This window comes from Trematomus bernacchii, unplaced genomic scaffold, assembly GCF_902827165.1.
Source record: "Trematomus bernacchii unplaced genomic scaffold, fTreBer1.1, whole genome shotgun sequence".
In the NCBI taxonomy this organism is placed as follows: Eukaryota; Metazoa; Chordata; class Actinopteri; order Perciformes; family Nototheniidae; genus Trematomus; species Trematomus bernacchii.
The window spans coordinates 7,682,017-7,708,945 of NW_022987828.1; the positions used below are offsets into that span (position 1 = coordinate 7,682,017).

The following is a 26,929-nucleotide window of genomic DNA, read 5'->3' on the forward strand; positions in this document are numbered from 1 at the left end:
TCATTGTGTCAATGAGTCAAATGTGAGCAAGGCACAAATATAACAGCTTGAGAGGGGCACAGAGCTCGCACCTGTGAGAAGGTATGATTGTTATCATTGTATCATACAGCGCGAGAAAGGGAGAGGTGTGTGTGTGTGTGTGTGTGTGTGTGTGTGTGTGTGTGTGTGTGTGTGTGTGTGTGTGTGTGTGTGTGTGTGTGTGTGTGTGGAGAGATGTTTTCCATCTGCAGGATGAACATAATACACTCATACCCATTCATTTTCTATGGCGGTCAATTCTGACCGAAAACATCAAGGGTGTTTCACTGTTGAATAAATCACTCAAAATGCAATGCAAGTGGTGATCATCAAGTGTATATGTTCAGAGGCCTAGTGTGGAGGATAACATAAGGTATTGAGGCAATTGGATGAAAAACACAATATTTATGATTAAAACAAAAGTCATTCGGTCACTTTTGACCCGAAACGCAAGAGAAGGGTTAATTGGTATAAGGCACACAAACACACTGAAGGTTGCAATGTGCTCATTCTTCCTCTAGATGGCCTCAGCTACCAACTGCAGACCACATGCTCAGAGAAATGAGGACAGCATTTGCAGCGCAGCAGGATACATTAAATGTGCATGGATGGAGATCAACAAAAGTCACCACTCTCCAAAAGCAGCACCATATTGATTATCTCCTAATGAGGCAAGTACAGCGTTTTTATGGTTGTAACTACAGACGTGCTACTGTGTAAAGTAAAAGGAAACAATATTTAGAATATGTTTCTTTGTAAAGTGTTACAATGAAAGATTCAGCAGATTTAAATGATGATCAAGTATTGGTATGAAATAGCTAGAACTCTCTAAAATAATAACACATCAACCCCGTGACAGTCTCTAATGCATATCCCCCTCCTTCATGTTGTTAGTGTAAAAATACAGCTCTAGACATCTGATGACAAGTATCATGTTTGTACAGTGGGGGGCTGACATAGATCTGTCTGCAATCTCGCTATGAATCACGTTAAGCAGACTGAATTGTGAGGAAAACGGGAAGGTTAAAACTGAATGACTTAAGAAAAGAATGAGGGTTTGCATAAATGAAGTGACATGTTTTGTAGGTTTAAGGAGAGTTGTTCATGAATAGAAATGTTCCATAATTGTGCTTACGTAAGGCATAAGCCACATACATTTATTGCAATCTTTGCTAAAAGAATAAGAGCAGGGCTTTGAGTTTGAGTTGCTTAAATAGGTTGTGGATTACAACGGGAAAATACATTAATCACAAGGGTTAATTTGTGTTGAAGTTGACACTGTGGATATCATTTACTTTCTGTCCTCGCTGCTTCTTCCTTGTCTGGTGTTCAGGGTGGCGACAAGATCACATTAACTTTGAATTAGCTCCTTCTGTACGCTATCAGTGTCAGCTGTACTCTATATATGACTGTGTGTAAGTGATCTGAGCTGGAAGTTAAGAGTTGCTGATGCTACTGAAATCAAATACATCTCTCTGGATTATCCCCTCACCTGTTACAAATAAACACTTTATTGGAGAGTACATGGATCCATATTTGTCTGTATCCTTATGCTTCTACTTTCTACTTACTTATTACAGACACATGCAGTCTGTGTCTGTGACCTGTGATGTACAAACAAAGGCATATCAGTTTTGTAAATACTTTTTAAACCATGATTCTTGGAGCTTGCCTTACTTTCTAAATACAATGAGCAACCCAGTCGCTCAGGCTCGCCACCAACTGGCAGTGCCAGCAGGCTGCCCCGAACCTTGGAGCGGTATCAAGCGGAGCGGGCCAGTATCCCAGCCGCCAAAACCCAACAGATGCACCGCACTGAAGCCGACTTCACAAAATCAGGGGACTAACATTTGAAATGTTCTCCCTCACACATAAACACACTCTTATTCACATCTAAATATAAACACTAGGGAGTTGGTGGATGAGTGCAAACGAAAGCTGGTGTATCAATTTAATCTCTGTGGATTTCTCTTTCGCCCTTGGAGGATCTGTTTCTACGTTGCTTTACTTTTCCACCAAAAGTGGAGTAGATAAGTTGTTCTGTCAGTTCAATTATTATTACATTTATTTATTCAAGCAGCATAATTCTGCACCTGCCAAAAGCTTCTATGTCATGCTTGTATGAAAACAGTCTCCGTATGCTTTGTCTATTTTTAAATATTCTGTATTTTTTCTTTGTCTGCTTGTGATTGTATTCCCTACACCAATTATGCAGCATTACAATAATTGGGACAACATTATTTAAAAAAAATCAATGATTCATTTTAGAAATATTGAATGGTTGAGTGAGTGATTGAAATTTCAAAACAGGACAAAATGTCATTGCACATAGTTTTTTGTAGCTGTTGTCCAGGAAGCGCCTCCATCATTTCACTATCCAATCATTCAATACTGGCTCACATCAGCTCTGTCATCTGTCACTGTCAAATATCAAGACCTTAATCACATTAGATTTGTTTTTCTCTTTGTGCCGGTCACTATCTCACCCTCTCTCTTACGAAACGTTTTTTGTACATTTTTCAACATCCCAAAAGTGAACCATGCCATGCAGTGAAGAGCTCCTTACACAACAGTGTGCTGTGCAAACCCTCTGTGAGGTTCAGAGAGAATATTTACAGAAGTTAGACACAATTTGGTGATGTTCTTTGTTCATTTCAACACAGCTTCTCTCTAAGCACTGCTCTGTGCCTTTCTCTGCAGCTCTGTCATGCAGCTCTCTAATAGTGGATTAGTTTGGCCTTGTAAATGCTGTAAAGCTCTGAGAATGGACATTGATCTTGCAGTTTAATGAGAAATAACAAGGGACAGGCACTAGCACCATTCCTCCCTCCCTCTCTTTTGCTCTCCTTCTCATTTCAACAAACAGACACACATGCACTCGAAGCACCGGACAATCACAAGAACTAAACATTATCTTGTCCTGCAGACACGTCAGCTGGCATCAGCGTTAAAAGGTAATGCATTTTACTTTTGAATATTACCCGAAGGCAAAAGTGAATGTTATGTTAGGAGGAACGACTTTACTGTCACGGCAAAGGAAACATGAAAGTTAAACACACACACACTCACACAGACACATCTTGCCCTCTTTCTCCAGACCAATGCTGGCACTATACGTCCTCAGGCCTGCCTTGGCTGGTGGTTTGATAAATTGGCCCTTTCATCTCGTCAATGCGTATTGTGTCAGTGCGTTCGTGTGTATTTGGTTCTGTAAGTGCATGCTGTGTGTGTGCGTGTGTGTGTGTATAAACGTGTGTGTGTGCGTGTGCGTGTGCGTGTGCGTGTGCGTGTGCGTGTGTGCATTGTCTGAGCTGTGAAGTGTTTGGCTTCATCACTGAGGGCTGCTGTCAGCCTCTGAAAGCGTGTAATAGGCGTCCATTCTCCCGGAATGAATGCACATCCATACACTTGCGAGAAAATTGAGGATTTCAAAAAGACTTGGTATGATTGAACAGAGAAAATATATAAAAAGGGGCATGGCAATGTCATTCTTTTCAGCTCAGCTCAAATTCGGTACATATGATTGCTTTGGCAAGTGATTTTGGTTCACAGATAATTAATGCAATTTTTGATAGATCTAGGGAGGTTATTGTCAGCTATGCAAAACATTCTGGCACCAAACATGGGGTTTCTGTGAGTTGGACTGTGATTCATGGCTGTGTAGTATTGTCTTGGTTTGATTGGGATTCAAACGCAACTGTTTGTCCATTCAAATCCTGACAACACATCATCCTGAAATATGGGATAATTTGCGGGAATTTGGCTTTCTGAGATTGTCTGCAAAATAAGACCTGCAGCAAAATACTGCAATCATCTTCGTAGGAAAGGGAACAACTCTAGAAATATTTGCTTTGGTAGCATTTTGGTATTTCGCTTTTTTGGTTATTTATCATTATAAATACATCAGTCTTTCTTCAAGTTTGATTGGTTACTTGTTGAGTCTACAGAGCATGTAAATAGAACAATTATGACCAAACCCATCCAATGTGCCATCTTCAAATTGCTGGTATTGGTTTACCTTCAGTGGCACATTAGCAAAGACTTGATGGATAAAGTTTACTGTTGAAAGAAGTTGGAGGTATGAAATATTTGTATATTGTTTGTTTACTCTTATCTTATTAGTTAACCTCCTCAGATGGACTGAAAGTCATTCAAAACATCTTGTCAGTATAATATGACAAGTGATTGACGCACACCTGAGCAGCATTACGCTTAATTAGACTAGTAGGCTATATGAAACACAGGTTCGCTATTACAGTCATTGTGGCATATGATCAGGATTTTTGGCGCTTTTTCTCCCTCTCTGTTTTTATGTAAGATGATATTTATGTGGGTGCACTGTGCTGAAATACTCACTCGACCAGTGCTCCCACTCACTCACTCTGCAAACCCAGCATTCAGTGAACACTATCACACACAGGGAGAGCCGACAGCGCTTTCTGTCTTTCATTCATCCCGCTGAAGCTGCTCACACTTTCTTCTTCTCTTCTCCCCCCTCCCTCATTCCTCCCTCACGCTGGTGCAGCTTACTTTGTTTTTGTTTTCCTTCCTCGGTGCCTTTCGGTCGGAGTAGTGGTGGATGATATCAACAGAGCCCCGTTTCTTCTCGGCTCCGCGATACTACGGACTACAGAGGAGTCGCTAGAGGACACGCGCATCACGACAGAGAGCAGCGCGAGGGAGTTTTCTGTTCTTGTTTTGGACGGTACGGCGCGATTTTAAACAAGAAATATACACGATATCAGTGTTGAAGAGTAGCCTTGCGACAAACGCTCCACCTGACGAGACTCCCGTTAAGTTTTGACGGATTTTACGGCACAGGTGCGTAAAGGATTAACCACCGGGATTTTGCGGATGGTTGTGGGAGAGGAGTCACTGCCTCTGCGCAAGGTGAGTGATGGATTTAACTGGAAAATACTCACAGTGGAGTTTGATCAACAGATGAGTTATTGATCTGTATTGACCTCCTTATTTGACATCATTATTCTGTCGGTTTCAGGCCGAATACAGAAGGCTATGGCACCTTAAATCACTTAATATCTATATAGAATTCTTGCTGGAGTGTCAGCAGAGTTTGTAGTAACCTCTACAAACTTTGTTGTGTTGTTTTTTTAATTTGTAAATAGATCTGAGTAATGATATTTATCTCAAATTACAAATTACAGAATCTCCTGCTTTATAACATCATAGTTTGCCTTTCGGGATTGAAATATCCTTCTAAGGCGTTTCTGGATGTTGACCTTGACTTTTTGGACTAATGTCAACTGCTGCAACTAATAATCATAACAGTTATGAATATGTTTACATCGATTCCTTGTTTTGTTACTACAGTCTGTTACATAGTCCAAGGTGCACATGTGTAGTCCGCCCAAGACTCATAGTTACATCAGAAAAGATGCAACCAGAGAATGGCTGGTGGTCTGCTTGATAAATGTCTTGAATGATTGATACACTTTCAACATGTAGCAGAATATTTTCCTACCAAACTGCTTTTCAAATAATGTCGCTCATTTCATTTTACCTCTGTATGTTTAATGAATTTAGAGAATGTTGGCTGCCCGCTTTAGTTTTATTAGATGCAGAGATTTGGCTCATGATTCAGAAACTTTTCACGGTATTGCAAATCCAAGATCTGGCACAGGTTCAATAATGACTTTGTGTGAAATATGAATGTGAGACATGTCAGATACATTATGGATTAGGTCTGATACTTGCTGCCTCTAGTTTCACTGGCTCCTATCTCATTGAGAGCCCGCTCTTAGCGAGTATTTGTCACTTTGGGAAGAATGCTCAGTCAGTCTGTGGCAGGATGATAGCGGCTTATGGCCTTTACACAGCACTCGCCTGCCTGTCACCATCACTGACACACACAGATACATGCAGACCAGGCTGTTCCCTAATATCACTCATTCAGACCTAGGTGTCAGGAAGTAAACAATTCAATTTATTTGAGTCATCACACACAGCCATTTCGTTCCTCAGAAAAGCACATTTTGTTTACCCTGCTCTCACCTCACTGCAGTCAATACTCTGCCTTCTTATTTCCACTCTGTTTTTCCACAAGTAGCCCAACCTACTGAGCTGAGGCTTCATGCTCTGTTTTCATACAGGTATTGATCCGCATCCTCTGACTTCTACTGTACTGTACTTCAGGTCACTGCAGCAGGCAGGGCGACAGGGTGTCTCAGAGCTGGAATAAGAGAGAAATGCCCCTTTTACACCATTTAAGAGCTGCAACTGACAATTATTTGTATAATTGTAAATCAGTCCAATAAACAATTGTTCTTTTGGTCCTTTAAATGTCAGAAATGTGTGATAAAAAGCCCTTCAAAAGGTTTCCAGAGCCAAATAAGACTTCTTAAAACAGACTTAAATCAAAGCTGCAACGGTAATTGGAGAGTCAATAGACAGAGAAACCAACAGCAACCATTTTGACAGTTAATTAAAGTAAAATCAAGCAATAATGCCAGATATATCGTAGTTTCAGAATCTCAATTGGGAGGATTTGCTTCTTTCTTCTGTGGGAAGAATTTTATTTATTTATTTGCTTTTAAGGTTTAGTCGTTCACAAACAAGACATTTAAAGACCTGATCTTAAAATGTCAATTAATGCCGGACTTAATGTAGACCAAATCATTAATCCTCTTATCAAGAAAATAATAATTACATTGATCAATAATGAAAATATGTGGTTATTGTGGCAAAATCCCTAACCAAAAATGTTCAATATCATGAGAAACAAAAAAAAGCAGTCAAATACACTTTGGCGTCTGGAACCAGCAAACTTTGGGCATTTTCCTTGTAAATTACTTATTATTGTTAAATACTGTAGAATATGTTGTAGAGCAGTATTGTAAATGTATATGTAATTAGGATGTGTTGCCCTATAGGGTACTTTAGAGCTAATACTCTAAGTGCACATTTAAAGAGGGGCAAAAAATACAAAATAAAATAAAGCAGGTTAATTAACATGTTTTTCATAATGTGGAACATATGCAGTGAAGCTGTTTCCAGCTCGGAGCCATCTAGAAGTACAGAAGCCTATTTCACTCTTCCTCTCTCTGTCTCTCGTGAGGTGCTGAACTGCATCTGGGGGAGAATCTGATTAACAGACTGGCATAATTTAACCAGTCCTGAAGGAATAAAAGGAAAAGTGATGTTGTTCTTGCAAAGTGCTCGCTTTCCTTCTATACATACAAATAAAGTGCTTGCACGCACACGCACACGTACAAAGATAGACACACACACACAGTCCGAGAGCAATAATTGAGGCGGTGATGCTCCTCAAACGCTTCTTTGCTTTTAAAGGACATGGATTGATTCCTGATTGATGCCTTTGTTCATAGGCGTGCAATTGCTCTAGTTTCTTTAAGATTGATAGCGCATCATTTGTAGGTGTGTGTCTTTTGTGTGTGTATGTTTTCCTCCAGGAGTGCTCCATAGCAACAGGCAGCATATCTTCTTCAAATATCTGTTTCTCACACACACCGTATGCTGTGACCTTTCTGCTGTCTGTGTGCACGCACGTCTTTGCTCGAGTGCATCTGTGTTAATGTGTTGGTGGGTCCGTGTAAATCAGTGTGTGGGCCATTTGACCTTTCTTGGTGTACATTCATTAATAGCAGCATAATAGCTTATATGGAACCACCCGCTGTGCCTGTCCTCATGATCAAGATATTGAAGCAGCATCAGTGCGATGCCAACCTTTCCCAAAGAGCTTTTTGTGCCTATTTTTTCTCTCAAACAAAACCAATATTGTCACAATTGTGCAGTGCTGATAAGGATTTGGCATGCTTTAGCAAAGTGTCAGTTTATCAGTCTTAGACTATTTCATGTATCTCTCAAGAGAAACAAGAGAGACATCTTTAATATATATCTCGACACGGTTGTCGTGTTATGTTAATATCAGTGTTAGACTAATAACTGGTTGCATATTTCATTTCCGGGAATAGCAGACAGTGCTCTTTAGAAATCAATTTTCTTTTGCTCCATCACCATGTTAGGAAACTGGCCAGCTGCCAAATAGAGAGGAGACGAGAGAAGGAGAGGAGCATATTGTGGGTGCATTAGTGGATAAGCAAAGGAAACATGCCTATCCGATGTCAAATGTGTTCTTTTCTGTGTTTGAATTGGTCTTAAAAAGGTATTTCCTTTCTCAAAACTTCCTTCACAAGCACACTTTCGAATAGATGCAAGTTGAAGACGCCCAGTACATCCACATGTAATTTTCTATTCATATAGACTAGGGTGCTGTGAGTTCATGTCCTATATTATCCATGCTAGAGAGTGTGTATGGGTGTGTGCATTTGTTTGTGATGCACAGCATGTAGTCCAAGCTCATACATATCAATAGCATATTCCTTTGTGTGCATGTGTGTTTGCTCATAATTCACAAAGCACATGAGCACAGCACAGTATGGTGTTTATATGTAAGCTATCTTTGTAGATAGGGGATGTGCATGCGGAGACTGTAATTCATAATAAAATAATAACTTACCGCGCTATCGTAGATTCGGTGCTGCATGTGTAAGTGCTGTTGGCATTGCTCGCTTTCCTTTGACATAGTCATGCAAGATAAAATAAAAAACCATTGCCTTTTCCTCTTCAATTCCCTTATCAAACTCATATTAAATATCTTGAAAACACATTGTATTCTGTGAATCAAATAGCATAGGAGGTGGAGTTCATGTGACTGAAATTGGCTTTAATAGATAGTGTGTGGGTGAATAATAACAATAAAATAAATCTAATTTAATCTTATTTGATTTATCTAAAGTTCAATCTGGAAGAGTTTTAGTTGCTTTTCTTTTCTGTTTATTTTTAACATGGACTTTGTTTGATCATTTGACAGTTGATTGCTATTGTCAATGCCATCGATCTTCTCTGTTCTTGTGGCTGGAGGCACTGTTCTCTATCTAACACAAAATGATCAACCAAGCTCTCACAAAAAAGCTGAAATCAATCCTTCCAATGCAATAACACACAGTCTTAGAGAACACAGTCCAGCTTACAGTAATTGATCATATGTTAGTGTATTACTTTCTGACAGGGACAGAGCATTATTTACATTTCTGAAAATACAATTTTGATGTGTAGTTTCCGCCCCGGGCATGCAAAAGTTAAAAGTCCAGACATAGGGAATAAAAGCTTAGAAAATACAATCGGACAAGAAGACAGCTCATCTATTAGCAAAACTCAGCTCCCGGCAAACTGAATAAACAGAAACCTCTACAGTGTGAGAGTCGAGTTCGATCAATCCCAATGATATAGGCAGCCCAGCATGAAAACAACAAAAACTTTCCTTTACCACTATTGCACTTACCTTACCTGACCCTGAACTGCGTAATCATTTCAGCAAAATTACACTGGAGGTTCTACAAGAGGCCAAGCAACATAGTTCAAGATAAATATTTCTAAGCTTTCAGACAACCACTGTCAGAAATGCAGTCCTACACACATACCTCTTATAAAAGATGCACTAATAAGCCAGTTTTTACCTCTGGGCTGTTGTGAGGATCTCTGCAGGCATGGCAACTTACATTTATACTTAGCAAACACTTAAACACAAATAAAAATAGGAGACCTACTATGATTGACAGGTGACAAGAATATCTGTCTACATGTCCCCAGGACCAGCCGACATCATTAACTCTCAGCTGTGTTGCTGAAACTATTAATACCCCCGTTTAAAGACTTTTTAGGAGCAATGCACTCATGGTATAGATGTGGCGCATACATCTTAGTTCCTACTCTTTTCCCTAACCCTATCCTAAGGGAGTGCATGTACGTAGACACGTTGTGCCTCTCCACCTCTGTTCCTTACTTCTTACTTGCTACCCCTTTCCCTCAACCTATCCTAAGGGAGTGCATGTACGTAGACACGTTGTGCCTCTCCACCTCTGTTCCTCACTTCTTACTTGCTACCCCTTTCCCTCAACCTATCCTAAGGGAGTGCATGTACGTAGACACGTTGTGCCTCTCCACCTCTGTTCCTCACTTCTTACTTGCTACCCCTTTCCCTCAACCTATCCTAAGGGAGTCCATGTACGTAGACACGTTAGTTTTGCTGCTATAGGCTTAGACTGTCGGGGGAACACCTTACTTCTTCCTTCTCTCTGTCTGTACCTGTGTACTCTCATGTTCCGAATAACCCAGCTTCCCCCAAATTTCTTTTTGGTGTCTATCTACGCCGGGATCCTGAGTCGTGGCTGATCCTGTTGCTGCGGTCCTGTGTCCTGGATCCTGAATCATGTGTCCTGGATCCTGCATCCTGAGTCCTGGATCCGGAGTACTGGATCATGAGTTCTGGATCCTTGGTCCTGAGTCCTGGATCCTGGTGTCCTGGACCCTCTATCCTGAGTTCTGGATTTGAGTCCTGGACTTCGAGTCGTGGCTGAACCTATCACTGATATCACCTATCACTGCCTGACTCATCATACTACTTCCCTGATGGCTCCCACAGGATTGTTGACATCCTCGTGGATCCATCTTCTTATTATAGACACATGCATTTCCAAACATTTGGTCTACCTACGCTGTAAAATGTATTATCTCTTCGATTTACACACGGCATCTATTGCACGTCTGTCCGTCCTGGGAGAGGGATCCCTCCTCTGTTGCTCTCCCTGAGGTTTCTCCCATGTTCCCCTTTAAACTGTGGAGTTTTTCTCTGGAAGTTTTTCCTTGTACGATGTGAGGGTCTAAGGACAGAGGGTGTCGTATTGTCATACTGATATTCTGTACAAACTTTGAAGTCCACTGAGACAAATGTAACATTTGTGATATTGGGCTCTATAAATAAACATTGATTGATTGAATATAGTCAAACCACCAAGATATTGTCGTAATATTGGATTCAGTCAAGCTTGTTGTGCCATAGAACAAGAGCTTATTTTACGAATGAGTTAGAGGGGAAGTGTCATATTGCTTATATACATAATATAATAAGTTGTTTGTCTCCATTACTAAACTGATATTAACAAAGAGAGTGAGAGAGAACAGAGATTTGGAGAAAGTCATTACAAAGCATTATTTGGCTTGTGTCACTTCAGCTGTTCCACTTATTGCAATTTGATGCCTGATTTGTTTTACACTTCTTATTTTCTTTCAAGTGCATTATATGTCTCACTCCAGCTCAGTCTTTTTGGAAATACATGGATTTTGTGTTGAGGTGCATGTTGCCTCATGGGAAATCTGTTTGTTCCCTTCTCCATTTCACTTTAATCTCCCTACTGGTAGCTTATCATACATATTGTTCTTGGAAATAGAGTAAGAGATTGCTCATGTGTGAGTTTTTGGCTGGGTTTAGAAAATACATTAATGAAAATATAGAATATTAATATATTTCTCAAGTGCTCTGACTGCTGTTTTAAGTCCTGCCAACAAGGGGCTATGTTTTTATAAGAGTGTGTGTGTGTGTGTGTGTGTGTGTGTGTGTGTGTGTGTGTGTGTGTGACTGAGATGAACTCTTGATACCTCGTGAAACATCCTTGAAGTGAGTGCTTTTGTGCTTAGTGCAATACCATGTTTGAAGACCCTCTTTTATCGATTGCACAATTTTCTTGCTTTGTTTGATCCTTAAACCATGCTTTGACATCAGTATAGTCCTAAGGTCTTATACATTTTGTATTGAATCGGAATGTGAAGTGCATCAAATCAAGCTATTGTTAAGTCTATAATTGCTCTTATGCTTTCAAGGAGAAAATATGGTGATGAGAACTATGCCAAGAAAGTTACACTAAACAGTAAAAGAACATTTGGAGCCGAAGTTTAAAAACAGGGCAATTAGTTGCTAATGGAACAGATAGACCCCAACAGTTTTGTTGCTATTCAGCAAAGCACCCCCCATATGTTACAGTAACAAAACAACTCCCGTTCAAACTTCAGGCCGTCTTTGTCTCCCCCCATCACACACACACACACACACACACACACACACACACACACACACACACACACACACACACACACACACACACACACACACACACACACACACACACACACACACACACACACACACACACACACACACACCACACACACACACACACACACACACACACACACACACCACACACACACACACACACACACACACACACACACACACACACACACACACACACACACACACACACACACACACACACACACACACACACACACACACACACACACACACACACACACACACACACACACACACACACACACACACACACACACACACACACACACACACACACACACACACACAGGGAAACCCTAACTTTGCCTGGGATAATAGTCTTTGTTCACCCTCTGATGAATCCATATATCGTGGCCTAAAGCTGAAGATCTGTGATTAATACCATTAACAAGTAATGACCCAGAGAAGATTTCAGAGATAAAAGTACCACACAACATCATGAATAACAAGGTTGGATACACACAAAATAGGTTACAAAGTCTAAGAGATAAATTAATTAATTAAAGGAATAGCGCCCTTGCCCTGAGATAGCGCTATTATGGACCTCCTGTTTAATATTTTCTATCCACTGATGTAGAAAACTCAACAAAGAACCAAGAAGAGATACATCTTGTGTCGAGTTCCATGACATTTTTTAATTGCTGTGCTATTTCGCTGCAATATTGCATACAATGATTGGAATGAAATGCATAAAGATGTATTCAAGGTGTTCAGACAGTTCATTGAAGAGAAGGTTTTTCCTCTGTTTTCTATCATACTAGAAATGCCTGATCAGTTATTGCCAATAAGTGATATTGGTTGATACATGTGCATCTCAAGACCAGTAAACACAGTGTTTTACCACAGGTTTGTAGTAGTAGATTGATTGAAAACTAACATTGGAACACAAGCTCGTGAAGTTGGCAAAATGTGGATCTTACATTTGATCTGACATTTTTCTGAGGTGATTGCACAAGATAAATAGGCCAGATGATCAGCAAAGATGTAACAATGAATCCTGGGAGGGGCATGATTGTTAGTACCAACAATTCATAGAAACCCATACAATACGTTCAGATATGTTTCACCCAAAACCATCAAATTGTTGCACTATAGTCAATGTTAGGGGATCACTAAAGTCAGTAGGATACATAAGTTAAGGAACAACGACTCCGTACACATTGTTATGCCAATCCATTAAGCAGATGTAGAGGTACTGTATTTCACAGGGCAAGTTAAAACCTTGAACTGCAGTATCACCAACGGTATTAGCATTCATAGCATGGTCTCTTTTGCAAGGAAGAGCAGAGATTGTACACCCATCTCAAATATAATTAAACTTATCTGCAAGTAGCCTTAAGAGGAATGAGTGTCTAGCTTCAAGTTGCATTGCAATTTATTCCAGTAGGTGCATAATACAGAAGATTATCTCCTCTTCTTTTGCTAGAGTAGATAAGTCTAGCCTACACCATCCCTCATGAATAATCCCTGCCCTCAAGGCCACATGTCATCCACCGGGAGAGGAAATAGGAAATGGAGAAAAATAAATTGGAAAAGGAAGATGAGACGTATAGTGCTGCCAACATGTGTGGTTGTTTTTAACCGTCAATATCAAGTTGCTTCTCAATATCTCATAGGGGGTATTTCGTCTAAAATAGAATATAGGGCACAACAAGCAGTGACCAAAGGGAGAGAGTAATAAAAACACAGACACACACACTGACTCAGAGGGAGGAGTGTGTGACCCGACCTTGGCATTAAGTGACGTCTCTTTTAGTACCACACACTGTCTCTTCCTTAGAGGACTTACCCTGTTGGTTTGATGCTGAAATTAGCGATGAGGGAACAGAGAGCAACCCCTCACACAGATGTGTTGTTTTGTATCGTTAACTGTAGGCTCTAGGTTGTATTTTCCCCAACAAGATGTGTGTGTTTGCACCCTGGCTGTATTTGAGTCAGTGTATGTTTGCAGTGTGCAGCATTAATCAGAAATAGTACAAAGTGAGCTCCTGCAGTGCAAACAGAATGAGTGCGAATAGAGGTTCAGTCTTGGGCTCCGGCTCCTTAAAAGACATTATTCCCTCAGTCTAGTACCTTTGATTGCTACTGTTCAAAGGTAAGGGGGGGGGAGATGGAATGATGGTGTCGGAAAGATCACATTACCCAGAGTGAAACAGGAAACAATTTGTAAGGTGGAACATCAAAGTGACTGCGTACCTTTGCTATATAGGGTTCCATATTATTAACCCTGCAACCCTTTACATTGTTATACCCACGAGTGACTCATTAGACGGGTCATTGGCTCCCAGGCTGATGTCAATATTTCATCGTCTGTATGCATAATTTGACAGTTAAATCAGAGCAGCCTTTTCAAAGGAAAAATAAACTATAAAATGTGTGAGCGCAGAAGAGGGAGAGGGGAACAGGCAGCCCTCTTCACAGCAGCACTTCTGATGGAGCAGAAAGGGAAAGATTGATGAGGGAGGAAGAGAAACAACAGGGAACCTACAGTACTGCCCCAACCACCGGCTCCTTGTATTCCTTATCATCCCTGTGTCTTAACGTTTGATCTCTGTAAAGTGTGGCACCTCTTTCTGTCTTTGACGAGTTCCTGTCAAGTATAGTGATTCCCAAACTCTGGTACACATGACACTGGGGGTATGCAAGCTTCACCTTCGTAGTGTCGTGTAAGAGGATTGCTGAAATACCCAACAATTGCAATCCAACTGGCCCCAAAATCACATTACAGTGTTTTAAAAATAAGTTGTTGGTCAAAGATATATTAGAATCAATAATTGGCGTGACCTAGTAAGTTAAGTGACGGCTTAATGCAGTTTGATTCCGACTCCTTAGACGTTGATAATAAGTAGTATTTTAAAATGTTTCTTTAAAAGAAAGAATTAGATCATAGACAAGCGGCAATGCTGACTTAAGATAGATGAACCTTTCAATGCTGAACAAGAGTTTGAGTAGACAGTTGAGCCGCTGAGCGACAGCTTCTAGCAAAATGAAAATACATTACGAACAGCAACATGGGATTTACCGTCACTGGGATAGAGGAAAAGACAAGGCTGTATAAAGGCAAGGGTTTTTTAGAATGTTACACTTTTGCTATCTGCAGTGGGAAGTGGTACTTAGAGGTCATTTTGTTTGGTATGAAGGGGTAAATGAATGGTCTAAAAGGTTTTGGAATCTCACCATTATACCCATAAAGGTGTGTTTTCAGTTCATGAAATTATCTGTAATGAGAGCAGTGTCTCTGAAGCCCACGGTGGGTAAAACATTACTATCTATGTCACTACAATAAGGGCTTCCATTTAATAATGCTATCTAGTTGTGAGTGATACTACAAAAGTAATTAATATCCTAAGCCCAGGCGACAGAAAACAGTCTAAGTGGTTGCATTTACTAGACAAGAACAAAAAAGCCACGTCCAATTCAATGCCAGCTTTTTAATGAATGGTGGGCCAGCGGCTGAGATTTGAGGGCAGGCTCAGAGTTCACACGACTGCTAAATACTTGATGTGGTCTTAAAGGGGAATCCCCTCAAGGTTTATCCGTCTTCAGATGCCTCAGGCGTTCATGCATTCGCTAAGACTCATCTAGGTTTAGAATCCCATTTCTAATTAAGATTTCTATATTTTAACCCCAGCTACCGTTTCTGAATAATTTTCACCCTTTCTTCCTTACTTTAAATGGAAGAGGTCTCTTTAAATATATATTCACCTTTCCAGCAGATATATTTTGACTGACTCCCACTTATTAATCCTCAACATACTTTTAGATCCCCTTTGAACTTTAGACTAGATTTTCAAGTGTTTTTATATAACATTAAATACTTTCAACTAGATAAGAAACGATCAATACATTTTGGTTTTGTTGAACTAATATGAAATTGTACTTTTTATAAAAATCGATGGGTTCCCTCAAATAGCAGAGCCTTAACTGACTAAACTAACAGTATACATGTTTTATCAATGGTCAATTACATCATCATTGATTCCATATTCTCAGTGACTTCTGTTCGAGTCTGAGCCAAAAATAAGATGCTTGTTAAACTGCAACTCGAGAAGGCCGAGCAATAAAGAAGGAATTGAAAGATGAACTGACGTTGAACTGTCCGCTGATTCTAAATTTAACATATGACCATTTGTGTTTCATGCCAGTTTAAACTAAAAGTCGCACTCATTAGATTCTCAAAAAACATAGAATACAGTAGAGTAACAGTCCTCGATACAGCTGCTCTGGTCTGATTTTGGAATGAAACCACGTTCCTCATTAGGACCTCTAAGCCCATGTAACATGAAGACATCACATCCAAAGCACCAATTATAACCCCCTGCCTCTCTTTTTTCCTCTTTCCTTACCGCTTTAATTCCCCCCCACCCCACCCCACTATCTGTCTCTTCATCTTTTCGCTTCGATGGGCCTGCCATTCTATTAATCTCAGCAACAGATTGCCTCTATTAATTAGTCTACATCTCCCATCTTGCATGTAATAATCGGAGGTAATGGAGATATTAGGAAGATAAGGTTATTTCTGCAGCCACAATCGCTTTTAATTAGCCCGAAGATGAAGAGATAGATTTGCTCCTGCCTGGCTGACGTCCAGACAGACAGCGCAAGGTCTTTTTATCGCCACAAAGTTCTGTGAGGACACGTATTCAGCAGCAAATATAATGTTATCAAAATATATCTGTTCCAACATGTCTCACAGGACACTTCACATAGGGAGGGTAATAATGCATCCCTGTAGACAAAACACATTTCCAGCTTGTCATCAGTGACATTTCAGAATTCTTATCATTTCTCACAGACACACATATAAGTTACACGGCACACAAAGAGGTCATAATAATAATAATAATGTGTGCTTCTCTAATTCAAATGTATCTGCATTGCCATTTAATTTTAAATGATGGGGGTCATACTGTAGGCTCAACGACATAATTGAGAAAATGTCTATACAGCATGTCGGTAGTTAATTGGAAGGGCCAAGGTGCACTAAACAGACAAGGAGAACAGACATGGGTAATTACCGGTGGTGTGTTAAAATGTGTGTGCGCTCACATGTGTGTCACTGTGTGAGAGTCAGTGCTTTCGCTTAGAGGTAATTACACCCTAGACTATAAATAAAGAATACCAACTCCTGTCGCTACTTCTCCCTGCTGACACACGGAGTCGTTTTTTCCTGATCTCATCGCTAATGTTGTGATTTTACGGCTACCGTGCTGGACAGAGTAACTAGAGCTGACCTCTGCAGCATTCATGTATCTCACTCTATAAAACACTTTGCCGCTGCAAGCACTGTCCTGACGCTTCCTCGGGGCAAGGAGCTCATCCAGTTTAATGGTTGATGTTCCTGGACCGCTCCCTACACACCCGTTACTCACCCTTACCCTGTCAGAGCACTGCCTACAGGGCACACATAATGAAGAGAATAGAACATATAACAACACTGCAGAGCACATCATTAAACCATTTTCTATTACAGTGCTCAGTATCAAATGTATAGAAAAACACTGCTGCCAGGTTTTTAAGGACCCAGCTCCATGGCTCCCAGTGGGATGCTCAGGTCTCCATGGTGTTACTGGTCAGACAGTTTTACCACTGACTACATTTTAACAAACCATTTTTCTCTGGGGAATCTTGAAGGAGACCTTATAACAATTCAACCCAGGGACTGTAATCCTTATCCAAGTTGCTATTGGCTATACTGTGCAGCTTTACAGCATTATTATCATCCTGCCAGTGTTCAGAAACCTATGCAAAGAGAGGGGGAATGGAGGGTCTTTAAGTATTTCTAAGCTTGCAAAAATTGAGTGTCAAAATTCAAATTTAGGGTGGCAGGAAAAGCTTTGGGATTGTTAGTCACTACAGCCCAGTAGGAAAAAAAAAAGGTTGGAGAAGTAATGAGAGCAGTCGGAGCAGAGCTTAGTGAAGACTGTGGTTAGTGGTGGTCTAATGGATAGTGAGGGCTGGAGATCAGAAGGTTGTGAGTTCAAATCCCACCTGGAACACCACCACTAGTGTGCCCTTGAGTAAGACACTTACCCGTAGTTACTCCAGGGAGAATGTCTTGGTAATTGGTAATTGTAAGTCGCTTTGGATAAAAGCGTCAGCTAAATGAAATGTAATGACTGTAAAATGACTCTATAGAGTTGGAGAGATGAATATATTTATCACAAAGAAGGCAAAACTTGACATATTTGAGTCCACTATGTCCTATTCTGGTTTTTAATACCACATCTCTTTGTAATAGAAGTAAATGAAGTCAGACAACTCCTAACACTGTTCAACATAGATGTCTGAAAAGTGACTGATAAAGATGGTCCTATATCATGGCTAGAGAGATATAAAACCGTTTCTAAAACTCTTGAACAGTGTTCCTGCACTTTCATACATTTGTTTTACTCTTGGTCGATGTGACCAAACATAAAGGCTACTCTGATAAATGTGATGCGTTACTCTAACTTGAACTCCCAACAATTGATTATGTAGTTAAGAATACAGTAGGAACACTTTGAACCACTGCGACATCAACATGCTCATCATAACCCATTTGTGTATGATGAATGCAGCACTTTGAGAGGACCCATACTTTTGACTTCATATATATATATAATCTTGATGATTCGATATAACTTTGTAACGATTACCTGTTGGTTTGGAAAAATTTACATTATAATTAAAACCATAATTAAATGAAACTCTAACTCCGTGTTAAGTGAGCGTTATCACATTATTTTTAAATATATATCTATATTTAGAAGCTTATTGCTAAGTAAGGAGCAGGAACTCCAGCCAAAGCCTCGGGCCACTGTTCTCAAGACTGGAGCCAAAATCCTCTGAGAGAAGATGTTCTGACAGAGGATCAACATGCATTTGGGATGAACTGTCGTGTGGAATCTGTCACTCTAAAGGGAAATCTAAATTGAGATGAGATGCATGCATGCTTACACACCTCTAACACTGTATTCCATTCTGCATTTTTTATCATATTTACTTATGTTTGGTCCTGTGTTTGTGTAGTCTCAGATGAAGATGAAGTCTGCGGGCGTGGTGGACGGAGGCTTGTTCACAGAGAGCTACTGTAACATCTGCAATGCCCAGCTCATCTCGGAGTCCCAGCGCACCGCTCACTACGAGGTGAGTCCGTCTCCACTCACACACGAATGTTTGACAAAAACTGAATAAAACAAAATGCTGCAACGAACACTGCTTTGATGAGCAGATTTCTTCACGGTGCGCTTTGCATCAGTCTTATTTGTACCAATTTGTGCTTTTGCTATTGTGCTCATCCATTATACATAGACTTAATGCTGCATGGTAATGTTAGTCATTTGCACTCAAACAAACACGCAGACTTTTTGTTTTAATGTAGTCTACCTCTCAGCAGTCTCCCTTTGAGCAATTGAATGAAAAGCCATCCAATAATCAGCCCTGTGCAATGTTTAACTCGGGTGTGTGTGTGTACTGCATTGAGGTCGTCCTTGATTACAAGACACAATTGAGATTAACAAGCAGACTAATGAGGACAAGACCCTTATCAGGAGAGAAATAAGCGAGCACAACAGTGTACCAACCACATTCACTTCAAAGTATTTCTGCATCGCAACCTACCTCCAACAAAAACACACAGCCTTGATCTGTGCAGAGAGTAGGCCAGCTCAGTTTATGTTCTCAGTGTCACCTCTACTTTCTATAGAGGTCAGTAGACCAAGGAGAGAAGGCAAGACATCATTTGAAGGCAGGGAGAGTGGGAGTTTGCATCTTAGATTCAATACAAATAAAGGGCAATCAAAAGGCAGCTTTACTTGTAGAGCACTTTCCAGAGGGTAACATAATATGTTAGACGACAACAACAGGTCAAAGAAAGGACAACTTGAATGTGGGAGGATTTAAGGAAGAGGATTCTGGAGTCGATGCTAATCAGGACTAAGGCAGTAATGCACCTGAACAATTCGATCAATGACAAAAATACCGAAAGAATAACTGTTGTTCTTCAGCAGGTTCGTTACAACAATTAGCAATAACAGCTTGCTTGCCACTACTATTCATAAACTGGCTTGCATGGATGGACTACAACTAACACACATGTTAACTGTGAACAAGGGGTCCTTTAGCAAGTGAAATATGAATCTACTTGTCAATATGAAAAATAAATGTTATCCCCGTCTCCACTGCGTAACACATTTGGAAACAAATCAAATGTGTTCTGTGTTGTTGGTAGCTCTAAAAAAAAAAAAGAGTGAGAGATTGACCGCTTACTGCCTTAAGAAGAAATGTTTTCACCAATATTTTCTTATTTGGGATTTGTTTTTAAGAACATAATCTAACCACATACAAGTGCAGTCATATTATACGCACATTTGAGTCCCGTTTGTGCAAAATAGATGGTACCTGCATGTTCTTTAATCCTACAGTTGTGTAGTATAGGATTACAATTTGAATATTAAGCCGTTAAACAGAAAGAAACTGTCCTCTGCCCTGTCTGTCTCCTCCAACTGGATTTGACACTGAGGAAAACAGCGGCAGAAGAGACAGAGACAGATCCTTTAGAGAAGGGCAGGCGCTGAGGGTTAGTGCGGGGTAACCATGGTGACACAAGGTCCCGCTTTTAGCCCGTATCCCGGAGCCATCGACTGCATGACCATTTATACACCTATAAACACAAGGATACACTCAGACACACCAACACACACAAGCACTGACAAAATGCATTAAAGTAGTCTGACAAGTGAGGAGGCATGGGGGGGGGGGGGCGGGCGGGGGGATTTCTTCTCCCCGGGGTAGACGATCCAATCTAAGCACTGAGGCAGCCAGTCCAGAGTCTTGTCACTCTCCCATGCAATTCCTTTGTGCCGTTCTCAGCCATTATATACATTTAAACGTATGCTTTTCCACCGATCAACAGCAAATTGTTTCCTTCACATGTCATTTCAGTTCTGGCGGATAAAGCCATTTTTTCATATATGGTTTGTCACTTTTAATCAATTCCATCCCCTATCAATCAATTTTCAACCTTGAAGCTTTGTAACCCCAATTCTATCCCTGCATTGTCATATCATCATTTATATTTGACTCAAAATGTGGCGGTATAGATTCGATGTCTTTGACAGTGTCAACACTTGCTTCTGGAAAATTGTCCCAGCACTGGAATTTATAGATAATAATAGTTGTCACATTGTAGAAAGGAGTGAAGGTCACAGAGCATGACAATAAAAGCATATGTATAGAACGAGATCACACACACACACACACACACACACACACACACACACACACACACACACACCACACACACACACCACACACCACACACACACACAACACACACACACACACACACACACACACACACACACACACACACAACACACACACACACACACACACACACACACACACACACACACACACACACACCACACACACACACACACACACACACACACACACACCACACACACACACACACACCACACACACACACACACACACACAACACAACACACACACACACACACACACACACACACACACACACACACACACACACACACACACACACACACACACACACACATCACAGCTTATAGAGATGGTGACGGAGGCAGGCAAAAACACCCACAGCCAGGTGGGCCGAAAACACAACAATATCAATGAAGCAGCACGAACCCTAACAGTTCAAAGTACTTGAACTGTAAAGCTCACTAATAGCTTTTTTTTATATTGTACACTCATATATTCCAATTATAATCATATCTTAAATGATATTAATCATGATTCCCCAAAAGGGCTCTTTGCCTTTCTATTTCACAAAGCCACTAGGATATCATTGTTTACATTTTGCCGCCCCTCTAAACGACTGCCTCACTTCATTTAGCACTTTACAGAGCCAGTGTGCACAGGTGAAATAAAGAGCTCTCCCACCACTCCCCCTTCCCCAACATCTGACTCAGGGCTCCCAAAAAGCTGAGGCTGGCCCGGACCATTAGTCACCTAGCCGGGAGCAAAACCGTCTGCTAGCATCATCAACTGCAGCAATGCTTATCGTCCAGAGAGATAAAAGCTTGGAGGAAATGGCCGAGGTGGAGTGACAGTCATTGATTTTGGTTTCCACTTGGCTCAGTTGATCAAATAAATCTCAGTTCACTGTCTGACACTCTTACTCTCTCTTACTGTCTTTTTCTCAGAGCAAGAAGCATGCCAACAAGGTACGTCTGTTCTACATGCTTCACCCAGAAGATGGAGGACCCCCTTCCAAGAGACTGCGGCCAGATAACCCAGTATGCTCCCTGCATGTGTGTGTTTCTGTGTCTGTGTTGCATCTTTCATACAATGCTATTTACATTTTATTTAGACTTTCAAGCTAAACATTTAGTATTAGTGCATGGAATTACCTTAAATGTACACGTTTTGTGGTACAATCACAAGCTGAAATAACTGTGAAGATGTGATGGGAAACACAATTATCTGCATGCTGAAATGTGTGAATTTGTGGCTTTATGCTGTAGTTGACAAACAGAGTTGACTTGTCTTTGTCTAATCCTTTCCTGGGCCTGTCCACTCTCTGGCTCGGCCATTGCAGCTCATGGGCATATTTGTTTGATCTATTGTCTGCACTTGTGTGTTATAATTCCCCCAAAAGAGGTTTTGCCTGGTGTTTCTGGCGAGATTTAGTGAGTGCAGACGCCACCAAGCAGCATTTTATCGGACTATTGCAGGCTTTGGCTAGGGAGGTCAGTGCATTGCTGATATTTGTGAGTCTGTCTTTGTGTTGTGGGTTTGAAATTGTTTTTTTGTTCTCTTTTCTGCAACTGTAGCCAATGCTGAGGTTTGCATTTGTATCCACAGTGAGTTGATGGAGCTGTTGATTCAATGTTGACTTTGTATATGTGCATCTTTGTGTGTTTGCGTCGGTGAAAAGAAATGTGACTATCGTGTCCAGGGAGATTTACTATAGTGCATTGTGTGCCCCATTTCTCCAGCAAGCCCATAAGTCCCACATGGCATAATACACACATACACAATACATTTACTTTGAGGACACAGCTGGTGGAAAAATAAAGCTTATCAAACTAACTGACAAATCAGAGAGAGTGGAGAGAGAGAGAGAGGAGAGGAGAGGAAAAGGTGGAGCGGCTCAGTACCACAGCCAAGACCCTGAGCCCAGAGCCAATTAGCTTTGAACAGCAATGACCCTCTGTCCTCCAAAGACAGGACATTCATAATAAAAACTCAAATATTTGCAAACATTAAGTACAAGTGATTTCAGGCTGCCCTTCATAAATAGGCAATGAACAGTTTTGAACCCTGACAAATGACGCGTGTGATTTTTGGCTCCATCCTCTCACCCAGCATATGTATAAAGTATCATTGAATAACTCTATTAGTCAAGATGCTGAGAATATTTCCAAAATAGATAAAGAACTGTAAGCCATTAACATCCAGGTCATGCTCGAAAATAACTAGTGTTTATTGCTATTAACGCCGCACTTGAAGGCAGAGTGACAAGCCAGTCTTCATAGAGAGAAGAGAGAGGCGATAATTGCTTAAATATGCAGATAAAAGCAACACATATTTAGACAGTCGCTCGTGAAAGGCATTCATACTTTTGCAATCGTTTTGACACATGAAAAGTTGCATAAAGAGTTGTAGATGAGCTTTAGAGAAGTTCAAACCTGCTTGATTTTGAACAATCGCTTTGTGATCGGTGTGAATGTTGGATTGAAAGTAGTGGAAATTGTCAGACACAGCTTCCTTATACCGACCAAGGAAAATTATGGGGGGGGGGGGGGGGGGGGGGGGGGGGGGGAAGCAGGTTGATAAAGCTTTTCAGAATAATGTAATAGTGTAAACCTCTGGAAATGGGCATTAATGTGTCTTAGTCCACCCATGTTCCTTAGTGCACTTAGGTGTCATAAAGTCAAACTATTGGGCATGTCAAGGGCACATGGGTTTACAACTGTACTGTAGGAACACACCTGCGTCTCCATCTGTCTCCCTAAGTGAATAAGACACGACTCAGCCCCTCATACGGGACACTGAACAGACCATGTGCACGCTCATGTACACACTCACCTCATCTGCCGTACAGTAACGCACCGTGACCGCCTCAGCTATAGCAATTTGCTCGTAACCTTTCACGCAGAGATGTGACATTGATTATCCGACAATGCTGCAAAACTGATTGAAGATGGAAGCTCCTCCAGAGATGAAATTCTCATCATACAACTTGGGATTTTCGTCTTTCAACTCTTTCATCTTTTTCTCTTATCTCCCAGTTTTCTAATCTTTTTTCTTACACTGAGTGTTTTTGCCCTCTGTTCTCTTGCTGATTGACATGCTGCATTCCAATGGGAACAGCAGAGAAAGATTTTCTCAGAGTGAATGAAATGCCAGCGTCTACCCAGTGCAAAATGCCATGCCTTGAGGTGTGTGTGTTTGTGTGTACGAGAAAGTGTCAGAGAACAAACGTAGAGAAAGTAGGTCATAAAGGTGCTCCCAGATGAAAGGGGAGGGGACTTTATCCGTTTTTCTCCCCGATTTTCCACCATGCTCTTTCTCCGTCTGTGCAGTTTTTTTACCTGCGCAATGGACAAGAGATAACAAAATGGGTTTTTCTCGCCTATTATTTTCCTCTAATGCTATATCTGCACTCTGGGTCCTTTCAATTTACACTTTCAGCACTCCTTCAAATTCCAAATGAGAGTGTCTGTTTCCTGTGCTGCTCAATGTGTATATTTAGAAATGTTTCCCACAGCGCCTCGACACAGAGCAGTTGGAGAAGCAAGGAGGAGCAGAGAGAAAGCAAAACAGAAGGAGAGGAAGATTAACACAGCTAATTAGGAGTCTATTGTTAGCTGCACGAGCAACATGAAACCAACCCAACACAGAATATTCTGCGATACACAGGCATCACTAACAGGCTGTGGATAAACAGGCAAACATGCGGCATTGCACACACAAACAGAAACACACTCGGCAATTAGGTCGCATGCAAATCAGTCTCAACAGATGTGCGGCAGGTAGAGGCAAAATACAAAAGGAATCTAGAAAACTCAAATGAAGAAACAGAAAGGTTGATGACTTTCAGCGCAGAGCGATGGTGGAGGAAAACAGTGAGTCAGAGATGCTGTTTATTGTTTGAAGTGGCGTAGTGGAGTGGCAGCTGTAATGAGATGACACTTATTCATGTCATTCACCCACACACTCCAGATTGTTTAAAACTTTCCCCGCACTGTCACTAAATCCCTCATTGTCATTGAGCGACAGGATTTGTTCTACCGTCTTCTTTCATGAACACGCGTCTTTGTGTTTTAGTCCCTTTGCTGTCGACTGATGCTTTTACTTTGCAGTGTGCTTTGACAGGTGAGACCACTACATGGTGCCACTGAGACTCAGCTCAACCTCTTTGTCCGGAGTACAAAGAAATATGCAGTTTTGGGACATTGGCTCACTGCGGTTGATTTCCCCCATCCTGGTACAACAACATTTCAGTAGAACAAGATCTCAGCAGCGCTGCCCAGGGGAGAGAACAAGTAGACAAAGTAGGCGGGGGGGGGGGGGAAGTGTAGGGAAAGAGCAATAGGATGACTAGTGAAAAAGACAAGAGGAGGTAAGCATTAGAGAGGAGGTGGAACAGAACAAGGGGGAGATGGTAATGAGGAAGCGGGGGAAATGTAGGTGAAAAGGATGTAATGGAGGAGAGGAGAGGAGACTTGTCCTCATGGGTGCTGACTATGATTAATAAAGACTATGAGTTAAGTATAGGGAAGCCATATTTACTTAACATACTGTAGATCAAAACAAAACTTGCCTTTATCTTCATTTGGCAACCTGAGACAATGCTTCATAATAAAGCACAACAAAATGAACTTGTGGTGACTGAGAAGGAGAGGGAAATTGAGTTTACTGGTGGAGATTGGGGGGGGGTGGACCAGTTCATAGCTAGCTCTTAACATGATCACAGCGGGGACAGACACGGGGGAGGAGTGGAGGCGAGGAGAGAGGGAGGTGGAGTGGAGGTGGCGAGGGCCTGCCAATAGAGATAAATATTTCATCCCACAACACACAGAGTCACTGAGACTGGTGCCCAGGGGGGGGGGGGGCAGAGAGGGAGGGAGAGAAAAAGGCAAGGCAATGACAAAAAGCAAGAGAAGAAGAGTGAGAGAAACAGAAAGCATTAGAAAAAGAAAGCAGGGACAGCTGAGGGACAAAGCTAGGCCTGGGAGGTAAAGGTGTCCTTAAGTCACTGTCCGTGATGCTAACCAGGGCCGACACAAACACACAGAAAACAGAGCACACACTCACAGACTTATACATGGTGTTGTGACGCTGACACTTTTCTATTATTGTCCTCTGTCTGGCTGAGACCAAAGTTTCTCTCCTACATCTCAACTTGACACTAGAGCGCCATTGTAAAGGGAAAAAACAGAGATAGAAAAAGGGAGGAATGTGCAAACCAAAAAAAGAGTTCACATGAGGCAAAGAAATACTTAAAGAGAATTCAAGTCTGGATGAACAGACAGCGAGATGGTGGAGGTTCAATATGAGCAGCAAGAAGAAGAAACAAACTGGGGGGAAAAGTTGTGTAGAATTGAAAAGGTTGGCACTGAAACCGTGAAATATTGCTTTTCTTCAAACAGGAATTCAAAAAATATAAACGTAAATCATCCCCGTTTCCATTTATATATAAATATGAGAAAGCTGAACATCACACCCGTATGTGATTGCGATATCTAATTCTGAAATCTTGGACTTTAAGTATTAATATGCTGAATAACCGCCGTCCACAAGTTGTTGGAGCTGCTGGGATTCCATTCAGCCACGGGGCATTCGTGAGGTCAGGGACTGATGTCGGACGATAAGGCCGAGCTGACAGTCTGTCTTATTTCTTCCCAAAGGTGTTGGATGGGGTTGAGGTCAGGTCTTTGTGCAGGCCAGTCAACTTGT

At 41.2% G+C, this 26,929-nt stretch overlaps 1 protein-coding gene across 1 annotated transcript in view; it reads left to right on the forward strand.

Annotated features, from left to right (window-relative positions):
- Positions 1-4,504: 4,504 nt before the first annotated feature.
- The window catches only part of zgc:171482 (zinc finger protein), a 46,284-nt gene continuing 23,859 nt past the window's right edge, over positions 4,505-26,929 (forward strand). Inside the window, exons 1-3 of the mRNA XM_034152473.1 lie at positions 4,505-4,908; positions 19,001-19,117; positions 22,168-22,260. Coding sequence (XP_034008364.1) covers positions 4,873-4,908; positions 19,001-19,117; positions 22,168-22,260 — 246 coding nt within the window. The 5' untranslated portion in view covers positions 4,505-4,872. The remainder of the gene's footprint in view (positions 4,909-19,000; positions 19,118-22,167; positions 22,261-26,929) is intronic.